The 24,437-nt window shown below is 39.2% G+C and overlaps 1 protein-coding gene across 3 annotated transcripts in view; it reads left to right on the forward strand.

The window, feature by feature from the left end:
- The first annotated feature begins 1,248 nt into the window (after nucleotides 1–1,248).
- Nucleotides 1,249–24,437, forward strand: part of RANBP3L (RAN binding protein 3 like) — a 45,468-nt gene continuing 22,279 nt past the window's right edge. For all 3 annotated transcript variants that reach the window (XM_029941510.1, XM_029941512.1, XM_029941511.1), the window contains exons 1-2: nucleotides 1,249–1,798; nucleotides 23,572–23,630. In XM_029941510.1, the coding sequence (XP_029797370.1) occupies nucleotides 1,708–1,798; nucleotides 23,572–23,630 (150 nt within the window). In that variant the 5' untranslated portion in view covers nucleotides 1,249–1,707. The remainder of the gene's footprint in view (nucleotides 1,799–23,571; nucleotides 23,631–24,437) is intronic.

A 24,437-nucleotide genomic window follows, 5' to 3' on the forward strand; every position in this document is an offset into this window, starting at 1 on the left:
CTTCTCTTTATAAACTTTTTTTTAAGAATCCATGTCTCTCAAGGGCTGGCTTAGAGTTATGTGAGTTATTTGATTTACCTATATAACAATGTGCTTATTAGTGAGGTCTGCAACTTGATAGAATATTGGTAGCTTTATGTCACTCTGAGAGAAAATGCTTCAACCTTTCACCATGACTACTGTGAAGCAGGAGATAAATGCCAACCATTAAAGCAGAAACTATGGTTCTCTAATAATTTGACTCTCTTTCAAAGTAGCTAAATTCTTCTATAACCTGTTTACTTAAAAGGCCTTAAAACTGCAATAGATAGAATATTAAATAATAAAAGTAGTTTAATAAATCATAGTAATTATGAAAGAGTCATCACACATATTATAAGAGTTTTTATAACTCAGAGTATGTTTGGAGAGTTGTTAATTGCCTCAAAATAGAAGGAGGACACCCATCCAGATGGATTTCAAGTTTAGCACCAATATCCAAATGTGCCCGGGGAACTGTAGTGCCCAGACTTTGAGGCTGAGCACTCTGCCTTTCTCCTTCATCCTAGCCCACCACCTGCATTCAGAATCTACAAAAAGCTGTGAATCTTGAAGGGCAGAATCTACTAGCATTCGTTAGAACTGCAGAGGTAACAGGCTTCCGAGTTAAATGAAAGGTGTTTGGGGTTTGTTTTTAAACAGTAATTAAATACACTATTATTTCAATAAAGTATGCTCTTTCAACACAAGAAAACACTAGAAACTCTTTGTTTTATAACCTAGAAGTAGAAATGGAGAGTCTGGGGGGTATCAGAGGTAGATTTTTGGAAAGATAGTATTTTATGTGTTTACTTGTCCTCCAGAACTCCAAATAGTTGCGTTGGCAGGCAGGCTGCTCTATAACTGCCCCCTTCTGAAGACTCAGAGATGTTTACAGAAACTGAAAGTCCCAGCAGTATATTTCCATGAGCTCATTACCAGTTCCGGTTATACCCCTCGGATGTTGCATGTGCAAATGAACATCCATGCAGCATAAACCCCTGCTTCGAGCTTTTGTTTTAATTACAAAGTAGCACAAATCAGAAATGTGATTGCTATACCATCAGGGCATCTTTTTAGAATCCCTGCTTTGGTCACTATTATTCAAAGCAACTCCAATGTCATTTCTTGCCTGCCTCTTTATGCTAATCAGCCTAGCTCACTGGCCCCTCCTCCTTCAGCTTCCCTTAAGAACTGTTCACTTTCAGCTGTCACAGAGGGTAACTCAGACCAGGCTTAGAAATCACTTGATTGAACTCAGCAGCACTTTTTAAATTTTGTATATATTATGCTAGCTGACCTCTCTAAGTACTAGAGGCATTAGATTTCATGTCAGCAGATGGGTCAAAAAATTGCCAAAGCTGTAATTGGTTAGAAATAGTTACTCTGTAGGATTTTACACTGTAAGGGGGAAAGCTTCAAAGTGCTTTGAAGTGAAAGAAGAATTAAGCTGTGTTTTTATCCAAATGAACTGGCATCTTTATATGTAGGGGAAGTAAATATTTCTTTCAAGGATCATGACTAGGAAGCACTTGGAAGTTTACTAGAGAAGTAAATGTTTTACACTCAAAGACAGGATCTGCATGTACCTCTGTGGCTCTGGGTGTCTGGTGAAGATCATTTTAGGTGACTGACCAAGGGAAGGAAATGTCCTAGTGATACTGGAACCACAGCCATATTGCCAGCACCATGTCTACTACACAGAGAAAAGTCACCAGCCACCTGTTTTGCAGTTTTTATACCTGTAAACGGAAGCTTCCAGAAGACCAGCGACAGCAAGGTGAGTCAGCCAGGCTAACGTGTTCTGTGACCTGGCCATTTGCATTCCAGGAGGAATGGTAGGCTGGGGAAGTACCTAGGGAATCTCTGGTTGGGAAATGCTTTATAATCTTTGATTTTTTTTTTAACCCTGAGAATAGACATAATAGTGATGCACAGGGTTAGTTAGCTTGGATTCACTATTGGTTTTTAAAGGACTATGGGAGACTATCTAGAAAGCATATTCCTTGGACTTGTCCTTCTGAAGCTTATGTGCTTAGACTGCTAACCACTGTCATTTTTCTAGAGTATGCTAGATTTATATAAGTCAAAACACCCATCCAGGCAAGGCTGAATCAGCCATGAGGGAAGTTGCTGAGATTAGCTTTCAGCTAGACTGGACCTCTCTTCCCTGTCCTGCACTAACGGCACACTTTAGTATTTAAAATGTAAGCCTAATTTTTGCCTGGATCTCTGACTCATTCATTTATGGGAAAAATAAATATATTCGTGGCTCTTTCCCTGTTCTGATGTAGGAACAGCTGGAGACAGAGCAAAGTGTCACATTTCACATGATGGGCACTGATTCAGACTAAACTATCTACCTGGCAGCCATTTTCACCATCAGTCTTTAAAATTTCAAATCCACTGCCCAGCTGCATCAATTAGTGGCAGATGGCTGACATGAATAGACAAGATGATCCCCCCAATCCATTCTGGCACGGACAGCAAAGGACACTTGAAAAAAAAGGCGGGATGCTGTCATAGATGACATCATCACTCCCTAGAGGGTAAAGATTGGCCCAGGACATTTCTCACTTGCCCTTAATAACTGCTGATGGATCTGTCTATGCAGGGATCTAGGCTACAAGCTCTTTATTTACTTTTCCATAGACACAGTTTTAGATTTTAGTGGCATGGACAGTGTTGGCTAATGGACTGAAACCTCCCGTTTCCAAGGTGGCATCTGTGTGCTAACATTTGCATGAAGATGTCAGGCCACTTCCCTGCATTAGTTCCTGGACTTCATGCTGTACAAGGCTTGCCATCGTGGGGGGAGAAAATACTTTATAATAAATGGAAACAGCAAAAACTTTTAAGACCATTCAGTATCATCAGGGCTTAAATAAGTCATTTAAAACTAACTGCCTTAGAATGTAAAATCCTGGGATGTGCCAGCCTTTAATCATAGCACTGTAGAGTTCTTGCTCTTCTGTTAGTGAACCCTAATTCATCAAAGGTTTTGTTGGCTGTTTATTTTGTTTGAGATGTTTGAAGCTACCTCCCCTCTCCAATTACTAATGTAATATTTATTATATAAAATCTGCCAGGGGGAGCATAGAGGAGATGGTTGAAATCACCATACAGAGATAGTTGCTATTAATATTTTAGTGTATAGTCTTCCAGCCTTTTCTTGTGTGCACATATACAGCTTATTCTTTTGCTTGATTTTTAAACAAAATAGTTATTTTATATGTAATATTTTATGAACTGCTTTTTAATTTAATAATTGATTATGAGCAAATTTCCATGTCATCATTCATGCCCATATATTCTTCTATAACCTCATTTATTTATTTATTTATTTATTTATTTATTTATTATTTTAAATTTATTTTTGAGAGAGACAGAGCACGTAAATGCATAAGCAGAGAAGGGGCAGTGAAAGAGAAAGAAAGAGAATCCCAAGAAGGCTCCACACTCAGTGTAGAGACTGACCCTGGGCTCAATCCCATGACCCTGAGATCATGACCTGATCCCAACTCAAGAGTCCAGTGCTCAACTGAGTCACCCAGGCACCCCTCTGCAACCTTATTTTTAAGAGTTGTGTACTATTCCTTAAGTAAATCTAGCAAAATTCCTTTAGACAATTCTCCATGGTTAGACATGTATTTTATTTCTATTTTTTCACTATTACAAACAACACTGTGTTTAACCTAAGCAAATGGATGAATCATTGCAGGGGTAAGATTACTTTCTTGGGATACATTCTTAGTGGTGGAATTGCTAGGTCAAAGGATGTATATGTTTTCCAAGATTTTTGTTGTTGTGTTTTTCGCTGTGGTGGTGGGGTTCTTTGTTTTGTTTTTTGCCAGTTGACCCTCCAACGAGCCGTATAAGGGTATAGTCTCAGTAATACTGGGTATTATTTTTAATTTTTCCCCAATTTTATTAAATGGAAAATACTATCTTGCTGTTGTTTTAATTTAAGGCAGACTGTCTTAATGTTCTCTTCCTTTATTGACCATACCATTTCCAGAGGAGACTGGAAAATTCATTATGATGACATATTTCCCAAAATACCAAGAAGACTAGAAGTCTAGTCTTTTTTTCTCAGACTGAAGCTTTTGCCTAGAATATTTTGAAAGCAACCATATTCTTCCATAACCAAGTCTCAAAATATCAGTCCACAGAAACCACGATCCAGAAAGTTGTAAAGCACATAAATGCAATTGAGATCAACCATTGACTGCTACAAGTTGTCATCTAGAGATCTGAGTTGACAAGCGACACTGGGCAGAGTTTGCTATACTACTAAATAGCATCCCAGTTACTGTTCTGGAGTTTAACAGTATTCATTGAGTACAGTGGCCTTGATTTTTTCCTCCAAGTTATATTTGCACCTTGCTATTATGCAAAGTTCAGCAGGGGTCCAAGAAAGCAAAGCCATTGGTTTCAGAGAGTGAGGTCTGGCTGTGGATTTGTTCACGAAGGCATTCTGAGTTTGTGGCTTCGACCTACCCCCAGCCACACCAAAGTTCCAGCTTTTTAAATACAGACCATGATTAATTGGCATTTAACTCTTTAGAAGGTATAACCAGATTCAACACATACATATTTTCTAGCCCTCCATGCTATATGCTGAAGTGCTTTATGTTATAAAATTGTGCTTTTCGGGTGATCACTTAGACAAAAGTCACTTATTCTTTAGCGACTATCTGAACAATGCCTACGCAAAGCACTCTGTCAGACACGGTACATCAGCTGAACCAAGCCAACTACACTATGGTTTCCAGTCCACATGGTGTTTACGTTCTACAGCAACAGATGCTAAACAGTCCAGAATAGGAACCCAATAGGCTCCTCTCCCCTCTTGTTGCTGCCTTTATAGATTCTTCTCTGATAGTTCAAGTCCATTTATCTATAACATTGATCTGAGACCACATTTGTAAACATTAACTTATATGCCTACAAAGCCTCAACAAAGTTCAGTTCACATTACATGTACTAGCTAGACTTAACCATATTTATGTTTTAGAAACTATATTTATGTTTATGTGCTTTAAAATTTACAAAGTAAATTTTTAGAATGCATTGAAAATTTAAAAATTTGCAATACATTATCTTATTTAATTCTTACAATAGCCAGGTAAGGTAGTGTATTAGTCAAGGTTCTCCAGAGAAACAGAATCTGTAGGGTGTGTGTGTGTGTAGAGAGAGAGAGATCAAAATTTATTTTAAGAGATTTCCTCACATGAATAGGGAAGATGGCAAGTCCAAAATCCACTGTGTGGGCCACCAGGTTGGAGTCCTAGGCAAATTGCTGACCAACATTGCAGTTGAAATCTGAAAGTGGTTTGCTGGCAGAATTCCCTCTTACTCAGGGCAGGTCAGTCATTTTTATGTCCAGGCCTTTAGCTGATGGATGAGACCCACCAACATACTGAAGGGCAATCTGCTTTAATCACAGCCCACCAGTTTAAATGTAAATCTTATCCATGGTCACCTAGGTGGCTCAGTCAGTGAAGTGTCCAACTTTGGTTCAGGTCATGATCTCACAGCTCTTGACTTTGAGCTTCGCATCGGGCTCTATGCTGACAATTCAGAGCTTGGAACCTGCTTCAGATTCTGTGTCTCCCTCTGTGTCTTTGCCCTTCCCCTACTTATGCTCATATATAGCTATCTCATAAAATCCATGATTCCTAGAATTACAATGTTTAATTTGCTTTTATCCATATCAGAGAAACTTCTTCGCGAGATATTCAAGTTCCTTCTGATTTTGCTTGTTCTGACACCAATTGGGTATTCTACAATTTAATTAAGTTCTGTCATTATCCAGAGTTAGTGAAGACTCCAAAAATTAAGGGCTCAGTCTCAAGAAACCGATCCACTTCAAATGCTAGCTACAAATTTTATGTGTCTCCAAGCCACCCCCATTTCTGCCTGGATGACTACAAATTCAGAACTTCCCACAACCCTCCCAGGTTTGAAAATTTGCTAGAATGACTCACAGAACTCAAGAAAGCCCTATACTTACAGTCATCATTTTATTATAAAGGATACAAATGAACAGCCAGCTGAACAGATACCTAAGGCAAAGTCTAGGAGGGTTCCAAGCACAGGGAGTCAGGTTTTCCCTCTTCTCAGGACATCAGTAAGATCATCAGCCGGGAAGCTCCAGTAAGCACAGTGTGCAGAGTTTTCACTTGGGATCTCATTACTTATGTATGATTGGTTAAATCATTGACTATGATTGACCTCAGGCTCCGATCTCTCTTCCCTCTCTAGAGGTTGGAAATAGGAAAGGAGGGCTATAAGTTCCAACTCTCTACAGCTTATTCTTTTTGATGTGGCTAGCCCCTCCCTTGAGTTTCCTCATTAGCAAAACAAAGGCAAATGACCATCAGCAAATTCAGAGGGTTTTTGAAGCTCTGTGCAAGGAATAGAGAACAAAAACCAGATCTATTCCTTATTACATCACATTTTGGCTGTCATTTTCAGGATGAATTATTTTCTTAATGTCATGACAGTTTCCTGCAGGTCAAGAAACACAGATTAGTGCCCCCAACCATTTATTTATTCAAAACAGTTTTTACCAAGAGCTGGGAGCTATATTAGGCACCAGAAATGCAAGTTTTTCTGCCTAAGATTATTTTCTATCATGTGCTCTTTTGAGGAATTTGGTAATAAGAACTCAGCTTAAGATACTTCTTCAACTTTTTGGGTGAAAGAAAAAGTGATTTGACTCCCTAATGCTCTGACCCTGCTGCATTCATCCTCCTTTGTATTTTAGCCACACTCCTCTTAAGGGTTTCAGAAGGCACTTCATTTAGCTTTGAACTTAGTAAGTATAAATATAAAGGCTAAGTGGGGCCTGTTTTCTGTGAGACCAAATTTGCTCTGAGTCCAAACCATAAAACACAAGTTATATTTAGAATGCCACAAATGCACTATTTCCCTTAAATATACTCTGTGAACATTTATGAATGTGCTTAATTTAGGACACCTAAAAAGATTTAACTGCTAAGGAATGAAGATACAACCATGAGAAAGGAAACCCAGTAGTGGCCAACAATGAAATAATGCCTTTTATATGAAAAGATAATGTGAGATACACACATGATGCTTCTCAGAATAGATTTGTATTAGCTTTCCTTCTTTGTGACTCTGAAACAGTGATATATGACATAGAGAACATGACATCTTTTGGGTCACACATGGCTAAATAAACAAGGATCAAAGGCAGGAGCCCTGCATATATTTCTGTTTTTCTTCCACCAAAAGGGAGCCTCAAAGTGGCTCAAATGAGTTTTGTTCTATATACAAAACCATTACGTTTAAAGGCAGAAATTGGTGCAAACAAATATAGACCATTTAGAAATAATTACAAAGGAGAGAACTCATATTCTATTAGACTTTATCATATTCAAGCTCCCACTCAGTGCTGGAATTATTTCCATTGTAAGCTTCGTTAATAGATGGCACATATATGAAGATATGAGAAATATATGTAATGGCTTAACCTTCATTTTCCCACCTTATACTCATTAGGAGAGCTACTATCAAAAAACAAAACAAAACAAAACAAAAACAAAAATAGAAAATAATAAGTATTGCCAAGAATATGGAGAAATTAGAACTCATACACTGCTGGTGGGAATGCAAAATAGTGCATCTGCTGGCAAATAGTGTGGAAATCCCTCAAAAACTAAAAATAGAATTACCATGTGATCCAGCAATTCTACCTCCGGGTATATCCCCAAAAGAAGTGACAGCAGGGACTCAAACAGTTCTTGCACACCAATGCTCATAGCGGCATTATTCACAGTCACCAAAAAGTGAAAGCACCACATCTCTCCTTTGACAAATGAATAAACAAAATGTGGCATATATATAAAATAAAATATTATTCAGCCTGGAAAAGAAAGTAAATTCTGATACATGCTACAACGTGGATGAATCTTGAGGACATTATGGTAAATGAAACAAGCAAGTCATAAAGAGATGATTACTATATGATTCCACTAATATGAGATTGCTAGAATAGTCATTTTCAGAGACATAGAGCAGAATGGGGGTTCCCAGGGGGCGGGAGGGGGGGATAGGGAGTTATTATTTAATGGTATAGAGTTTCAGTTTTGCAAGATGAATAGATTCTAGAGATTGCACAACAGTATGAATGCAGTTAGCACTATTGAACTATATACTTAAAAATGATTAATATGGTAAATTTTATGGTATGTGTATTTGTAAAAAAAAAATGTGTAAAAAAATTTTTTTAAAGCCATGACTGGCAAAAGCCATCCTTAATTATATTTCTGAATTTGGACTTAAAGCAAAAACAAAAACAAAACATACTTTCATTTTTCCTATTCCTAAAATCAAAGCTAGAAGGAAATATCCTGCTCATCTCTGATTCCCAGAAGCTCTTTCTATGAAGCTCCTAATTTTCATAAAAAAGAAACAAAACATTACCAATATCAGTAATGGTATGGAGTGTCATTATAGATCCTACAGCTATTTGAATGATAATAAGGGAATATTATGAATAACACTGTGCTAGAAAGACACAGACACACACAAAATCAACAGCCACTCATGAAAAAACTCCAAAAAGATTTAGAAGGGAACTTCCTCAACCTGTTAAAGAACATTTTCAAAAAACTACAGTTAATATAGTGCTTTCACTGTCATTGAAAGACTTAATACTTTCCTACTAAGATTGAGAAGCAAGTAAGGATATTCATCAGAGTCACTTCTATTCAACATTATGGAATAGGACTGAAGGTCCTACCCAATGTGCTAGGTTAAGAAAAAGAAATAAAAGTTTTATATTTTGGAAATAAAGAGATTAAACTATATTCACAGATGAATGATAGTATAGGAAAACTTTAGGAATCAACAAAAAGAAAAGAAAATACTAGAACTAATAAATGAGTTACCAAGGTCACAGATAATGGCATACAACATCAATATATTAAATAAATTATATTTCTATATATTAGCAAAAATAACTGGAAATTGACAATTTCTAAGTATTCTTTTAGTAGTGCCTTTTTTATAAAAAAAAAAAAAGTAAAGGATTAGTTTAACAAAATATGTGCAAGACCTGTACACTTAAAACAAACTTGTAGAGAAAAGCTAAAGATGATTGAACTAAATACATAAATTGGAAAGTTAAATTTATTAAGATATCAACCCTCCCCAAATTGATCTAGAGAGTCAAGGCCATCCCAATCAAAATTCTAGCAGATTCCTTTCTTTTTCATTGACAAGCTAATCTTTAATTTATAAGGAAATACAAAGGACTTAAAGTAGCTAAATCAATCTTGAAAAAGAAGAAGAAAGTCGACAACTTATGCTTTGGATTTCAAGTTATAATAATCAATATGTTACAAGCATAGAGAATTTATTATTGAAACAGAAGAGGGAGCCCCGAAATCGACTCATTCATTTTTGGCCAATTGTTTTTTGACAAAGATATCAAGATAGTTCAAAGAAGGAAAAAATACTATTTTTTGTAGTAGCCCTAGAATAAATAGCCCTTATTACCCCCTCACACAAAAATTAATTTGAGATAAAATATGAAAACACAAAGGCTTAATCTGTAAAACTTCTAGAGGAAAACATGTGAAAATATCTTCATAAATTGGAACAGGTGATTTTTAGAGACACGAAAAGTACCACCCATAAAAAACAGATAAACTAGACTATCAACATTAAAAATATTTGTTGTTTAAAAGATAGTATTACTACAAGAAAAAAAGAAACTGGGAGAGGGGTGCCTGGGTGGCTCAGTTAGTTGAGCCTCTGACTTCAGCTCAGGTCATGATCTTATAACCAGTGAGTTCAAGCCCCACATCAGGCTTTGTGCTGACAGCTCAGAGCCTGGAGCCTACTTTGGATTCTGTGTCTCCTCTCTCTCTGTCCCTCCCCCTGCTTGTTCTCTGTCTCTGTCTCTCTCTCTCAAAAGAATATATAAATATTTTAACAACTTTAAAAAGAAGAGAAACTGGGAGAAAACATTTGTGATATATAGATCTGAAAAAAAATGCTTGTAATCAGAATACATAAGGAACTCAATATAAACAATTTAAAAATAGGCAAATAATCTGTCAAATGCTTTGGAAAAAGGATACATAAATGTCTAAGAATCACATCCAACAGTGCTCAACATAATTAGTCATCAGGAAAATGTAAATTAAAATCTCTGTGAGATCTCGCTTCCCATTCACTAGAATGGCTAAAATAAAAATACCAAGGATACTGTGTTGCAGAGAATATGGAGCAACCAGAACTCCTGTTTATTGCTGTGAAGCTGTATAACTGCTTTGGAAAATAATATGGCAATTTCTTTTATAGCTAAACCTATGCCTATCCTCTGACACCTAATGTTCTTAGGTATTTTCCCAAGAGGGATGAAAATGATATGTCCACAAAAAGCTTGCAGAAGAATGTTCATGGCAGATTTTATACCTACAAGCTCCAACATGTGAACAACCCAAATGCACATAAGCCTGTAAATGGATAAGCAAACTGCGGTACATCCATAGACTAGAATACTACCCAGGAGTAGAAAGGAGTAGTTACTGATACACATAACCACATGACGAATCTGAAATTGTATGACATTTGGGTGGTGAAGATGAGAGGCTGGCTCTAGGGGATGAAGGACCACGAGCCTGGCACATGTGTAGCTCACACAGCAGTTTGCTGCTGCACGTGGGCTGGAAAGCTCTGGCAATAGCATGCATCCTGATCCCTCTGCAGTGCGATGGAGGGCCCTCTCCTGAGGATGGTGTAGACATCTCAGAGGGTAAACCTTCTAGGGCAACTATAAGATCCCCTTCAAAACCAAGATTCTGTGATTTGCCCCCAATCCTTTCATTCATTTTAATGTTGTCTCCTCAACTGTGCTGTACAAGTTCTTTGGGAGCAGTAAACTGGGTTTATACCGGGAACCACACGCAGTGCTACATGTCTCCTATAAATATATCATATTTTGCCATATGTCATCCAGAGCCTGTGCTATACCCCATGTTTCCTTCCTCCCATCGGGGCTCATCTAAGTACCTGCAAAGGATCTGAGTGATGGCTGGCCCTTGAAGTCAGTCTGTGGTTCAGTTTTAAATGTGTTCTTATTGAAGTCACCAATTAATTTGTATGTAAACTGCTTACCACATCCAAATATCTCCCCAAAGGGGTATTTGACTCTAAAACAACAGGTAAGAAAATTCAGCAATAGAGGCACCTGGGTGGCTCAGTCAGTTGAGTGTCTGACATCAGTTCAGGTCATGATCTCACAGCTTGTAGATTTGAGCCCCGTGTCAGGCTCTGTGATGACAGCTCAGAGCCCACAGCTGCTTTGGATTCTGTGTCTCCCTCTGTCTCTTCCCCTCCCCTGCTCATGCTCGCTCGCTCTCTCTCTCTCTCTCTCTCTCTCTGACTCAAAAATAAACATTAAAAAAAAGAAAGAAAGAAAATAAAGCAGTGTTGATGTAAACACATTAGCCCAGAGCAGGCGGCCTGCTTTCTGGGCTAGCAGTTTTCACTTAAATTTAAATAATCGCATGGTCTATGTTTCTTGAACTGCACAAAGTGTGAAAGATTGCAATATACCACTTTTGGAACTGGGTCAATATGGCCTTGGAGAGATGATTTAGATTTTAACAAAATAAGTAAGAAGTATCAAAAACTCCAAATTAAAGAGGCTAAAGAATGGTCATTATTATAATTCACTTAAAAATTTTTTTTGATGTTTACTTATTATTGAGACAGAGAGAAACAGAGCATGAATAGAGGGATGCAGAGAGAGAGGGAGACACAGAATCGGAAGCAGGCTCCAGGCTCTGAGCTAGCCGTCAGCACAGAGCCTGATGCGGGGCTCGAACCCACAAACCATGAGATCATGACCTGAGCTGAAGTTGGACTTTTAACCAACTGAGCCACCCAGGCCCTCCTATAATTCACTTTTTTAATTTAAACTCAGGACTCTATTCAAAGTGCTGGCTCAAGTATTATATTAAATCATTAACTTGACTTGAAATCTTAACATTTAGGCCAGGTAAGTTTCACACCTGAGTTGCTTAATGAAATCTATCGGAAAAGCTAGCATAATATCCAAAAGGCAGGATTCAAAATGCACTAAATACTCATATTCAGTAAGAAGCTGCATTCCTTCTACCCAGTGATCAGACATCTCACCCTGTGTGGATGGCCAATAACTAAGCCAGAGGAGGTCATAGGAGTAAGATCTACACTATTGACAAGAAATGATAGTCAAAAGATTTCTTTTGATACTAAAGCAAATCAAAGAGCATGAAACCTGCATTTGTGAATTGAGCCAGAAGGGGACAGGGGCTAACCTGTAACTGATGAAATGGAAACTGACCTATATATGCGAACAAGGGAGGGAAAAGATTTTTGTAAGTGGCCTGTATCACTGCCGAATGGGCTTCAGGTCTTAAAAGAACCCAAGATAACAGGACACAAAGTCCTTTCCCACAGCAGATGCAGAGAAACTACCAGGTCTCCAGACACTACAGCTTAGTAACTGGATTGTCCCTCTCAAGTAGGAATCTGTAGTGACTGGTTTCAATAATTGGCCCCAAATCCTTTCTTGTTCTGATCAAAGGAAGCAATTCATAACCAGAAGGTATGCTACCATCTGGAGAGGAAAGAGTAAAGCAGGGATGGACTTGATGGAAATGGACCATTTTGGTCTAGGGCTGTCTGTGTTAAACTCCCATTGTCTTGCAGAGAAATGAAGTTACAGACAAGGATTTGTGTGAATAGGTGTTTTTATAAAGTGTGGGTAAGACATAGTCCAGAGTTACCGATTGTGAGGGTGTGTTCATTCAACGCGACTGACTGTGTCATAAGGAACTTCATGTAGGAAGTAGGGATTCAAAAATGGGTTAGTTTTGGTAGTATTTGCCATTTTTCTTTCTGAAAATTGAATAAGCCAAAAGTACTTAGTATAGGTGATTGTTTTGGTAGTAGGATGAAGCAAAGGAGATTTTGAGGGACTTGAAAAAAAGCTCTAGTTACAAATATAAAGATAAAAAAAAAATTTAGAGAACAAATCTTCAAAAAACACCAAAATAGACATGCCAGACATCTTTCTAACTTTGTAAACATTTCTCATTTTTGAAAAGTTTTTAATGTTTATTTTAGAGAGAGAGAGACAGAGCGTGAGCAGGGAAGGGGCAGAGAGTGAGGGAGACACAGAATCCGAAGCAGGCTCCAGGCTCTGAGCTGTCAGCACAGAGCCCAACATGGGGCTCGAACCCACAGACTGTGAGATCATGACCTGAGCTGAAGTCAGCCACTTAACCCCACATTTCTCATATCTTAAGGTTTAAATTCACAATATTATTATTGTCTTTTACGTTGCTTATAGCAGGAAATGTTTATTTAGTAAATCAATACCTTATTCCCCAAAAGTTCATCCAAATGATTACTGTCCCTAAATCACTGAGTGTTAGAGCTTTAAACTCCACTTGGTGAAATGGATCTTCACACACTAGCAGACTGAACACAGAGGAGAGAAGTGACTTACTCAGAGTTGATAGTCCAAAGAGCTACATTTGTTTGAGAATTTTACGGTGTAGGGGCCAGCATAATAAAAAGTGTCTAAAATGCATTAAAAAATTAAGATGAAATAAACTTGAGCTGAACCTTACTTAAAAATACCCATAGAAAGAGTATATACTTGTGTAATCATTTTAGGATTAAGCATGTAGAGAAAATGAGAAGTATATGAGAAAGGGGACGGAGAAACAGGAAGAGGGAGGAAAGGAAACATGTGGAGAGGAAGGAACCAGGCACTAGAGAGAAATATGCAGCCAAGTGAGAGCAAAGAAAGGAGAAGGCAAATGAAGAAAAGCTGATTTAAAAACGTAGGTCCAAAATGTGCTACGTACATATACCAGGATATTATTCAGCCTTATAAAGGAGTGAGATTTTTCTCCCATGCTGCAGCATGGATGACCCTTGAAGATACTATGCTAAGCAAAGTAAGTCAGATACAGAAAGACACGGATTGCGTGATTTCACTTCTACGAGGTCCTAGGGCAGGTGGATCCACAGAGTCAGAAAGTAGACTGTGGGGACAGGGGCTCCTGGGAGAGCGACATGAAGCTAGCGCTTGGGGGACACAGAGCTTCAGTTTGGGACGATGAAAAAGTTCTCAAAATGGACGGTGGTGATAGTTACTCATCAGTGTGAATATATATAATGTCACTGAACCATACATTTTAAACGGTTAAAATGGTAAAATGTTACCCACAATAAAAAAGAAACACACTTAATCACCTGATTACAGAATCTCCTCTAATCCTTTCATCCTGACTTGTCACAGTAATTCAGTGTCACAAAAACTTGAAGGAAAGACGATGAATAGGTGTAAAGGCTTATTCTCAGTTTTTCTGAGAATTCTTCAAGTCATATACCTTTGAAAAGTGAAAGTTTTTCTCTGGTAGTTTTCGTTAGCATGGTGAACAAAATGTCTCTGGTAAGGCTAACAGATCGCTGCCTGGCCTTGACTTCTACCAAACCAGCTCTAAATCAATGCAATGAGGCATCTGCAGCCGGCATTGCTGTATCCCAGCTCGCTTCAGTGCCCGAGCGCCAGCAGGGCTGCTCAGTGACGTGAATGGCCGCCTGCCGGCTTCTGCCAATTCCCAGGAAGAAAATGAGGTCTGGGCCTGTGACCGCGTGGGTGGGCGGTTCTGCTGCTTTCGTCCGGCCGAGGCCTACAACATCTTGTTCCCAGGGGAGTAACATCCATTTAGTCCTGTGGAAACAAGAAAACAAGGAGCCTTTTTCTCCTGCTTGCTCAAAGGCTCAGGACAAAGAGGAGTAAGCTTAAAGAAAAGAGATTTGGAATTAGAAGAAGCTGCAATCAAACTTCTCCATCCGGCCTGTGTCCTCGGAATCTACGAAGGAATTTAAAAATAGTGTGCTTCTTTACTGAAGAGGAAGGGCTTAAATTTATCTGAATTCAAATTTGAAGCTCTGCTTCAGCCATATTGATTTATTAATAGCCTATGTGAAGAGTGACTTCCTACTAATATGGTATTTTGCGTCAAAATCACCTCTTTAATTTTAGCAATACAGACACACTAGAGAATTACTTAAAATAAAGAGATGCCATTTTAAACCTGTGCATGTGCCTGGTCAATATTAATCCTCAACATGTCATAAAACCGAGGCTATATTTCTGTTCCCCCTCCCTCAGCAAAATGGAGAGACCCACTTCTAACATATGGAAGCAGTTTCACACTGCAAGTTATTCTGAGGGGAAAATATGTGATTCATAAATGCTGTCAAATGAAATATGTATTTCCAAATGGTACCAAGTTGACCAGGCACATCCTACTACAGATTCCACATCTTCATCACCCCACGGGTATAAATGAAGGCACAGTTTGGAGAAGGGCGAACTGTCCCTTGCGTCATTCTCCGTCCAGAAGTCCGACGTTTGTTGCTGGTAAACATATTCAAGTAACCAAAGATTGCAAGTAACCTTACCACAACATAGTTTTATTTATAAACAAAATAGCCCCTCCAAATCATGGAGAAGTGGGTGTGCTCTGTCAGAAGTAGTACATTTGTCTGGGTTATTTTTGTCAGTGGCTGGATATATATATATATATACTGACATGGAGATTTTCAATGGCAGGGCTCACCATTTGCTTGCCGACTTTCTCGAACAAACCTCTTTAGTCAGAATACGAATAGAAAACAGGGAGACTAAGTGAAGCACCTTACAGTGTTTACAGAGAGCAAAACCGAAGTGCAGCTAGACTGACACGGTCGGCGACCACATCGCAATGAGGCTTTTACAGACCGTGGAAGCAGGAGAACGCTCAGAGCCCGGGCACAGCACAACTCAGAAGAGAGGAAGCTGTCGAGTAGTCATTTAACTCACAATGGAAGCCAGAAGGGACCCTTTCTTACAGGAAAAAGCTCTTCTGTGCTTTAGTCCCTAAGTATTAGCTGTCTGGTCACGGGCACATCCTGTCATTTTAGAGGCTTTCTTTTCTCATGAGCACAGGGTCTAATAACTTACCTTTTGAGAATCATATAATGCAGTAAGAGCGGCAGCTAACTGAGCATTTCGTACGTGCCAGGTGTTTTACCTCCATTACCTTGCAACTCTGTGAAGTATGTTTTATTATCGCCAACCTACAGGCAAGGAAGCCTGGGCTCAGAAGCATCAAATGGCCTGCCCTGGCCCATCGTTAGTAAATTCAGGAGATGGAATTTGAATCCAGGTCTCTTTTCCACCCAAGCTCGGATTTTTTTTTTTAATTTTTAATGTTTTTATTTATTTTTGAGAGAGATACAGAGCATGAATGGGGGAGGAGCACAGAGAGAGGGAGCACAGAATCTGAAGCAGACTCCAGGCTCTGAGCTGTCAGCACAGAGCCCCATGCGGGGCCCAAACTAGTAGACCAAGAGATCATGACCTGACCTAACGTACTGAGCCACCCAAGCGCCCCAGGCTTGGATTTTTTAAAGCATGCATTCTGGGGGTGCCTGGGTGGCTCAGTCAGTTAAGCCTTGGGCTTCAGCTCAGGTCATGATCTCACGGTCATGATCTCACGGTTCATGGGTTTGAGCCTCATGTCGGGCTCTGTGCTGACAGCTAGCTCAGAGCCTGAAGCCTGCTTCGGATTCTGTGTCTCCCTCTCTTTCTGACCCTCCCCTGCTCACACTGTCTCCCTCTGTCTCTCAAAAATTAAAAAAAAATTTTTTTAACATAAAAAAAGAAACATGCATTCTGAACCCTAGTAGCCATTCATGGAGTCACCAAAAACTAGTATGTTTATATTTGGTTTATAATAGGTAAAGTGGGATGAAATGTAAGTTTTTAAATGATCCCAGTGCATAAAAGAAGCATCATGGGAGATCACCAAGGTCTAACTTTTTACACTACTTGTTAAGGTCATATTAAGTAAAATACAAGGCCAAAGGATAAAGATTAGTCATGACATGCATGGACATATCATGTGGTAGCTACTGTCATTAAGAATAAAAAGAAATAATTCAAAGATTTATGTTTTGACACTGGAATAATAGTAAAATTTAAGGGAGTATGCTATGATATCTATTGAAAAGGTCACCGATCACCCCCAAATATAAAGCACACTACATATGATGACCATATCTTTTGGGGTCAATTACAGAACACTCTCAGAATTATAAAGCCATTTTCCCTCATCATTGTGTTTTGATTGACAGTGGTTTTGCCAGATGTTCTGTACCACTTGATTTAATTAAAATTATTTGTTTTTTTAATCTGTGAACCTCTCTATTTACAGACATTAGCGAAGTAAGTGACTTTGAAAAATAAGAATTTTTCCTCAGTTGAATTACTGCTGCTATAAATCTCCAGACTCGAAAATGCAAGTGAAATTAATTCACTGGCTATTGCCCACTACCACACATAACTGGATTATAAATTAAGCAGAACAGTTTAGAGGTGAGGTTGGGTGAGTGCATTCAACACGGAATTCTCAGGGCTTGGTCCTATCTCCAGAAGTCCATGTTTGACACCACCTCTGAGGCTTTTTGCTTCTTGCTCACACCAGAGACTTTTACTATCTCACCTTAATTTTCCAAAATTGGCCTGTGTGTAGATCAAGACCAATGTACAAACCAAGGGAGGAAAGAGTCTAGACTTTTTAGAACTTATAGTGAACAGATCCCGTGAAGATTATCCATGTGAGAAGCAGAGGAGTTCAGAAAATCTGATGGATTGGGCGCACTCTGGGAATGATGGCTGTGTTCAGTGGGTTGAGAGAGAGTCTTCCCATCTTCTCTGATTTCCTATTCTGAAATGATTCCCGTTCTGAAAATGAGTGATTTCTTTTATCAGTGTGGTATTGATGAGAAGAGGAGTAGCTTGCTTTTTCTATTCTAATGCCGACTTTTTGTCTCTAGTGTGTGCTGCTCGTAATGAATCAAAACTAGAAATGCTCGATTTCTTAGAGTTGGCAGTTTAATAACTTCATTTTCAACAAGAACTTAAGGCAGCTCAAACAAATTAGAAGTTAATTGAAAGAGTGTTTTTCCCTTCTACTTCATATACTGTGTTTATTGTAACAGTTTTATGATTATAGTACACAGAATTGGTTATTACTTTGGCAGCAATGACCAGGACTGGAGTCCTTCCAGCAGGATCCATTCATCTTGTGTCTGACGTTGAGCTAGTGCTTTGTGAATCAGCCCGGAAACTTCCTGTGTAAACTGCCTCTGTTTTCCTCTGGGGTCCTGGGTATTCCACTTCAACTCAATACAAAGCATCTCATAAAATAGAACCCAGAGTATTCCGTCACAGTTAATAATGCCACTCTGTGGTCCTACCACACCCTCTGTAAAGATATAGTTTTTCATATGATGGTGGGTAATGTTGTTTATTTCATTCTTTTTGCATTCTTATTGCGCTCCTCCATGCATGGCTAGAAATAAGTACAGAAAATCTCATGCTAGCGTTTCCCTCGCAAATTGGCACAGATTCAATTTTCTTCTGGGGTTGCCAACTGCCCTTATTAAACTATCTTGGGGGCGCCTGGGTGGCTCAGCTGGTTGAGTGTTCGACTTTGGCTCAGGTCATGATCTCACGGTCCATGGGTTCGAGCCCCACATTGGGCTCTGTGCTGACAGCTCAGAGCCTGGAGCCTGCTTCAGATTCTGTGTCTCCCCCTCTCTGCCCCTCACCTGCTCACGCTCTGTCTCTCTCACTCAAAAATAAATAAACATTTAAATAAATAAATAAATAAATAAATAAATAAATAAATAAATAAAACTATCTTGGGAAGGGCACCTGGATGGCTCAGTTGGTTAAACAAACCTCTGACATTGGCTCAGGTCATGATCTATCTCTCAGTTCATGGGTTCGAGCTCTGCTTAGGCTCTGTGCTGACAGCTCCGAGTGGGGAGCCTGCTTCAGATTCTCTCTCCCTTTCTCTCTGCTCCTCCCCTGCTTGAGCTCTGTTTCTCCTTCTCTCTCTCAAAAATAAATAAACATTAAAAAAACAGAACTGTCATGGAATATTTTAATATAATGTTGAGGTTTTGTTTTTTCTTTTTACAAAAATCAAGATTATGATCAGACCCTCTGTGTTTCTTCTTTCTGGGGTTCCATACAAAGAGTAAGATTACTTGCTATGACTTACCTATTTTTTCTACAGAAGATTTCATTTTTAGAGTTGAAACTTCTGAGGTTTCAAATTTTTGTTGAAGAATCTTAGTACTATGGCGATGTTTTTGAGATAGTTTATGCTTCTGGCCTAATTTTTTGCCTCACAGAAATGAACATTTTAATTAACATTTAATAATCTCAAGCAGAGACAGTTTCCGAATACATTTTTTTCAGAGAAAAAAAGGTCAGATTTCAGACATATCAAAACAGCAAACACACTTTTGCACCTGAGAGGAAATCATTAATTGCTTCAAGCAAAATATCTGAATGACTAATTTCAACATGAGTGTCAATGTTTTAATATCCTTACTATGGGGATTTCTTTTGAAGTCTTCAGAGTAGCCCTTAACCTCACCTTGCACTGAATCATAACAAACATAGTATGTGGTTTGAGTCTTAATCCTTTTCTCATTAATTGTCCCCTTACTCAGAACATCTGGAGGGCTGGCCCCTGACTCCAGGAGTCTCCACCGCTATCTTCTCATTCTCAGAAGATGCTCATTTTGTAGGCACGGGGTGGGGCCTGAGAGTTGTGTTTCTAACAAGCACCCAGGAATGTTCCTGGTCTATCTGGACCACACTTTGAGCCCCAACAATCTCTAAAACTCTGTATGGACCACAGTCTGAATTCAGAAACTTCCTGATATTAAAAGAAGAAGAAGAAAAAAGTAGGAGCTCAGTGAAGAGAAATGAGGAAGAAAACTAGGGATAAGAATAAGGTAATGAAAGGAAAAAGAAAGACCTCTGAGGAGCAGTGAGGCATTTCCCGCAGATGAGCAAGAGTTACAGGGCACCCGCATGTAACACAGGACTGGAGGGGAAGAGGGTGGTATTGAATGTCTCCTGTGCAAACTGTGCTCTCATATATTGCTATATGTTTATGTATGTATGTACAGATAGAAAAATAGATACTGGCACATACTATAAATATCTGGATATATAGAGAGAGATGCAGATAGAGAACAGATAGACAGATGATAGGTGGTTCTGTTCCCAATAGGGTTGAGGAGGAAGCTGTACCTGATGTTCCCGTATGCATACATTGTTTCAATCCTCATGACAAGCTTTTGAAAATATATACACAGAGAGATAGATCATAAAACTGAGGCTTGGAGTAATTGAAAAAAAAATACTGGTCTAGGACTATTTGACTTCAGAGCTCCCAAATCCTTGCTTTGACCAGTCAGAGAGCCGGCAGCTAGTGAAAGAGGGTGGAGAGGTCAGGAGCATAGAGAGCAGTACGGGAGCCTGGGCTAAGATGGCGCACAGGAAGAAATGAGAGAAGAGGATGTGGCGGACATGTGGATAGGTCCAGAAAGAAAGGGAGAGGGAAATGCAGGACCTGCCAGGGCTGCGGTCCAAGTGGATAATTCCAGTCCTGGTAGCAATTAAGAGGTGACCCATTTGGCAGCGCCTGCCCCTTGGCAGGGAGGGGTTGTTGCCGCTCTCTTTCCTGCCAAGTTTGTTTCCACAACCTTTCTGGCCCCGACTAGGGCAGCCTGGTTCTATCCAGCGTGGAGGGCTCCGCGTTCACCTTTCCCCAACTCCCAGCGCAGCAAGAGGAGGTCTGTGCGCACTCTGTGCAGGAGAAGCTGTATAGCAGAAACTCAGGGCCCCTAAGGGCGCTAGTCCCCACCCGCAATGGGGCTCTGAGTCAGGGGAGATGCTCCATGCTCCGTGGCTTCTTCCTCTTCTGGATCTGCTTTTGGCTTCCCAGATCCTTTCAAACCTCCTTCTCTGAGATGATTCATTGAGAAAATCCTCTAGTTATTTTCCTTCATGAAATATATGGCATTAATGGATAGGGACAAGGTCTTAGGACCCACCTAAACTTGGGGAGGGGGAATTATGCTACATATTAGAATAGGAGGAAAAGTTCATGTTTACTCAGTTCTTCAGTCTCATCTTGTACCACCGGTCCTCTCTCTCTTCTTGCCTTTCCAAGGTGTCTTGTACACGGTCAACCCTCAATACATATATATATATATATATATATATATATATATATATATATATATATATATTTTAATAAATGAGTTGATTAATGAATACATTAGAAAGAAAAAAAGCAGAAACTTAAAGTTATAAAATCATAAGAACCTTGCTTTTATTTTAAAATTTTTGTACTGGGCCAAGTAAGAAAACTGTTATGGATGCAATGGCTGGATAAATGCTTACTTTTGGCTTTATCTTTGGAGCCAGAAGAGCTGCTTGGGAGAGGGAGACAGAACCCCAATGGAAGAGGAGGTATGGAGATTATCTGCTTCCCAACGAATGTGCTGGGCAGAGTCAGGGAGAGAGGGCGGCCATGCGGCAATCAGACAATGTACCCCTCCATCCCAGCACCGTGCCTGGCATAGGAAGAATGCCCAACAAATGTTTGCTGAATTAATGAAGAGAAGTGACACTCTCATTTTATCGTATGTTCTCCAAGCTGCAAGTAACCCTTTATGATGTCCGCCTTAGTGCTGCATTGACGATCACTTTTGCCTGCATGTAGCTGAACTGTTTGAGGGAAAGTCAACATGTTATTTGTCTAGGATTAGCCCTCCTCAGGCTATTTTAGGCATAACTATCCTAAGTTTGGTTTAGAAGAGGCTGCTTTATAATTCCATTTCATCAGTATTCCCTTACAGGTTCACAAAGCCTGTTTTCTTTCAAAGTCACTGGAGTTCTCATTTCTTAAATCTAAAATAATTGCTGAAGAGAAGCCTGTTTGAGAAGGAATAAAGAATTGAACTGTAGTTTGATATGGATGGGACTGCCAGTATGTTCTTGAGTTCTACTGGGGCTCACTTGGTCCCAAGGACAGACACTGCAGTAAAAACTTGCACGAAAAAGCGGGCGTGTTATCCCAGTGGACCACAAGTACCCCCAGGTCATCGGGCCCCAGGAGCTTGGCAACAGTAGTCTGGCAGTTTTGACACTCTCTTACAGAATATTCAATTACAGGAAACTGGAGAACCCCTTTCTGGCATATAAGAAAATGTAATTGGCAGTTTTTCGAAACTTCTCAGTGAGAGTTTTATTTATTCAGCCCAGAGATGGCAAATTACCTTGGCTTAAATGCCAAGACAATATATTGGAAAACCTATAATGAGAAAAATTCTGAGATCACGTTTGGGCTCATTAAGAAAGTGTTGTCATTTTTACTTCAACTTAAAAAAGAAAGAAAGTGCTGTCTTAAGTTGGCAATGTCAGCTAAGAGTTTTGGAGTGGGGATTGGTGGCGTGCCACATATTTAATGTCCTTTCTTTAAAGCTTTTTTTTTGTCTTGTAAAAATCTAAGCAATTATATCTAAAAATCCATTTTATTGTCACATACACTCTGTGAGGGAAGTACTATTATCATCTTCATTTTGTTTTTAGATGAAGAAACTGAAGGTACAAACATGCTATTTCCCCCAAGTATTAGTGCTACACATGACTACGTAAGTCTAGATAGAGCCCAGGCTCCTAACAATGTGTCATTTTCCCTAAGAATTCTGGAGTGCAGTTAAAATCTGTTATTCCTCATTTATACCCTACAGTAAATGAGTTTCTCTCCATTGTCTTACCTAAAATAGGAAAATATAAAATATTAATATTAGGTCAATGGGGCTGAAGACAAAATACCTACTTTGCAACACTGATTAAGACTGATTCTTAGGGACACCTTGGGTGGCTCAGTTGAGCATCTGACTCTTGATTTTGGCTCAGTCATGATCTCACTGTTCTTGAGTTCCAGCCCCACATTGGGCTACATGCTGACAGTACCAGAGCCTGTTAGGGATTCTCTCCCGCGCCCCCCCCCTCTGCCCTCCCCTCCTCTCTCTCACTCTTTCTCTATCAAAATACAGAAACATTTTTTTAAAGATTGATTCTTAGTCTATATTTAAAACATGACATAGTATATACTACTCTAATCAAGGAAATATGGATTATTTCTGGATCATTCTAAGGATCTACTCGAGATCCAACTCAAGTAGAAGAACTATTCTTGGATGAGATTTTTCACCCTTGTGGTTTTTCATTCTGAAAGTAAACGTGTTAATCATTATGTCCTAATGATATTCTAAATACTGGTAATTATACTCTGTTTTCCTTAAACAGTTAAACTTAAAGCATGTTCTTTTAATGGGATCATCTCACTATTTATGGAAACACATTATTATCACTTTCCCCAAGAATTTATATCTGTAATTAACCAAAAATCATTTGTAAATATGCAAGTTCCAGTGTCCATGTAAACACAGTTTGGATTTTACCCCAAGGCAGGGAAACAAAACAAAACAAAACAAAACCTCTTCATATACTCTAAGTTGGTGTTAGAAATGTCAGAATATGAATTGACTTTTTGCCTGTTCTTTTCCCTTTTACAGAAAAATCTGTCATTGCTCATCCAATATTTGTTTTCACAAAGAGAAAACAAACTTTTAAGGTAAGACCAGGCTACTTTTCTTTGGTTTTTACTTTGACCAAGAAAATTATCTTTTAAGAAGCTGGTGATACTAAATGATGTCATTGCTTCCTTAGTTTATGCTCTTGTTCTTTACTTAGCAGAGTAGTGCTTCCAGAATATTTATATAGGAATTTTTTACTGGCAGCAATTTGACTGAAATGGGAGGTCAGCAGCCTTGTCTTGAAGCTATGAATAACATGCCATTTTTACCAAAATTACAGGGTTTTTTGGAGTGACTTGGAAAGGGGCAGGACTGAAAGAGGTCAGGAGGGCTGAGACTCCTCATGGGTCTCCACCACTGACCTGGCTGAAAACCAGCTATCAAATAAGTTCTAAACTCTGATGCTTGATTTGAAAGGGATCTTAAACAACCCTCTCTGCCTTTTTCAGCTTCATAACTAAAAGCACCTGCTTTGAAAGGCAAACGATAATATTCTTGTGTTTTCTCTTTAGCTTGATCAGGATATTCTTGTTATTTGTTCTTGCTTATGCCAAGTCATTTACCCCACTACCCACAAAACTAACTAAGGAAAAGCTTAGCTCCTAAGCCCTCCTTGAAAGTCCGTTTCCTGGGCCCCACCCAGGCCAACCGCTTCAGAATTTTGAGAGCTGGTGTTTCAAAACCTTCATTTTAAACAAGTTCCTGCACGCACTTCTGCTGTCACTGAAATATAAAACCACTCTACTCAGACTTTGCTTCCTCTTGAATACATACCTGGTGAGTAAAGGTGAGTGGCTTTATCCTGGCCCACCTGAATAGACCTGGCTTTTGAGAATCCTCTTATC

This window comes from Suricata suricatta, chromosome 6 (assembly GCF_006229205.1).
Source record: "Suricata suricatta isolate VVHF042 chromosome 6, meerkat_22Aug2017_6uvM2_HiC, whole genome shotgun sequence".
In the NCBI taxonomy this organism is placed as follows: domain Eukaryota; kingdom Metazoa; phylum Chordata; class Mammalia; order Carnivora; family Herpestidae; genus Suricata; species Suricata suricatta.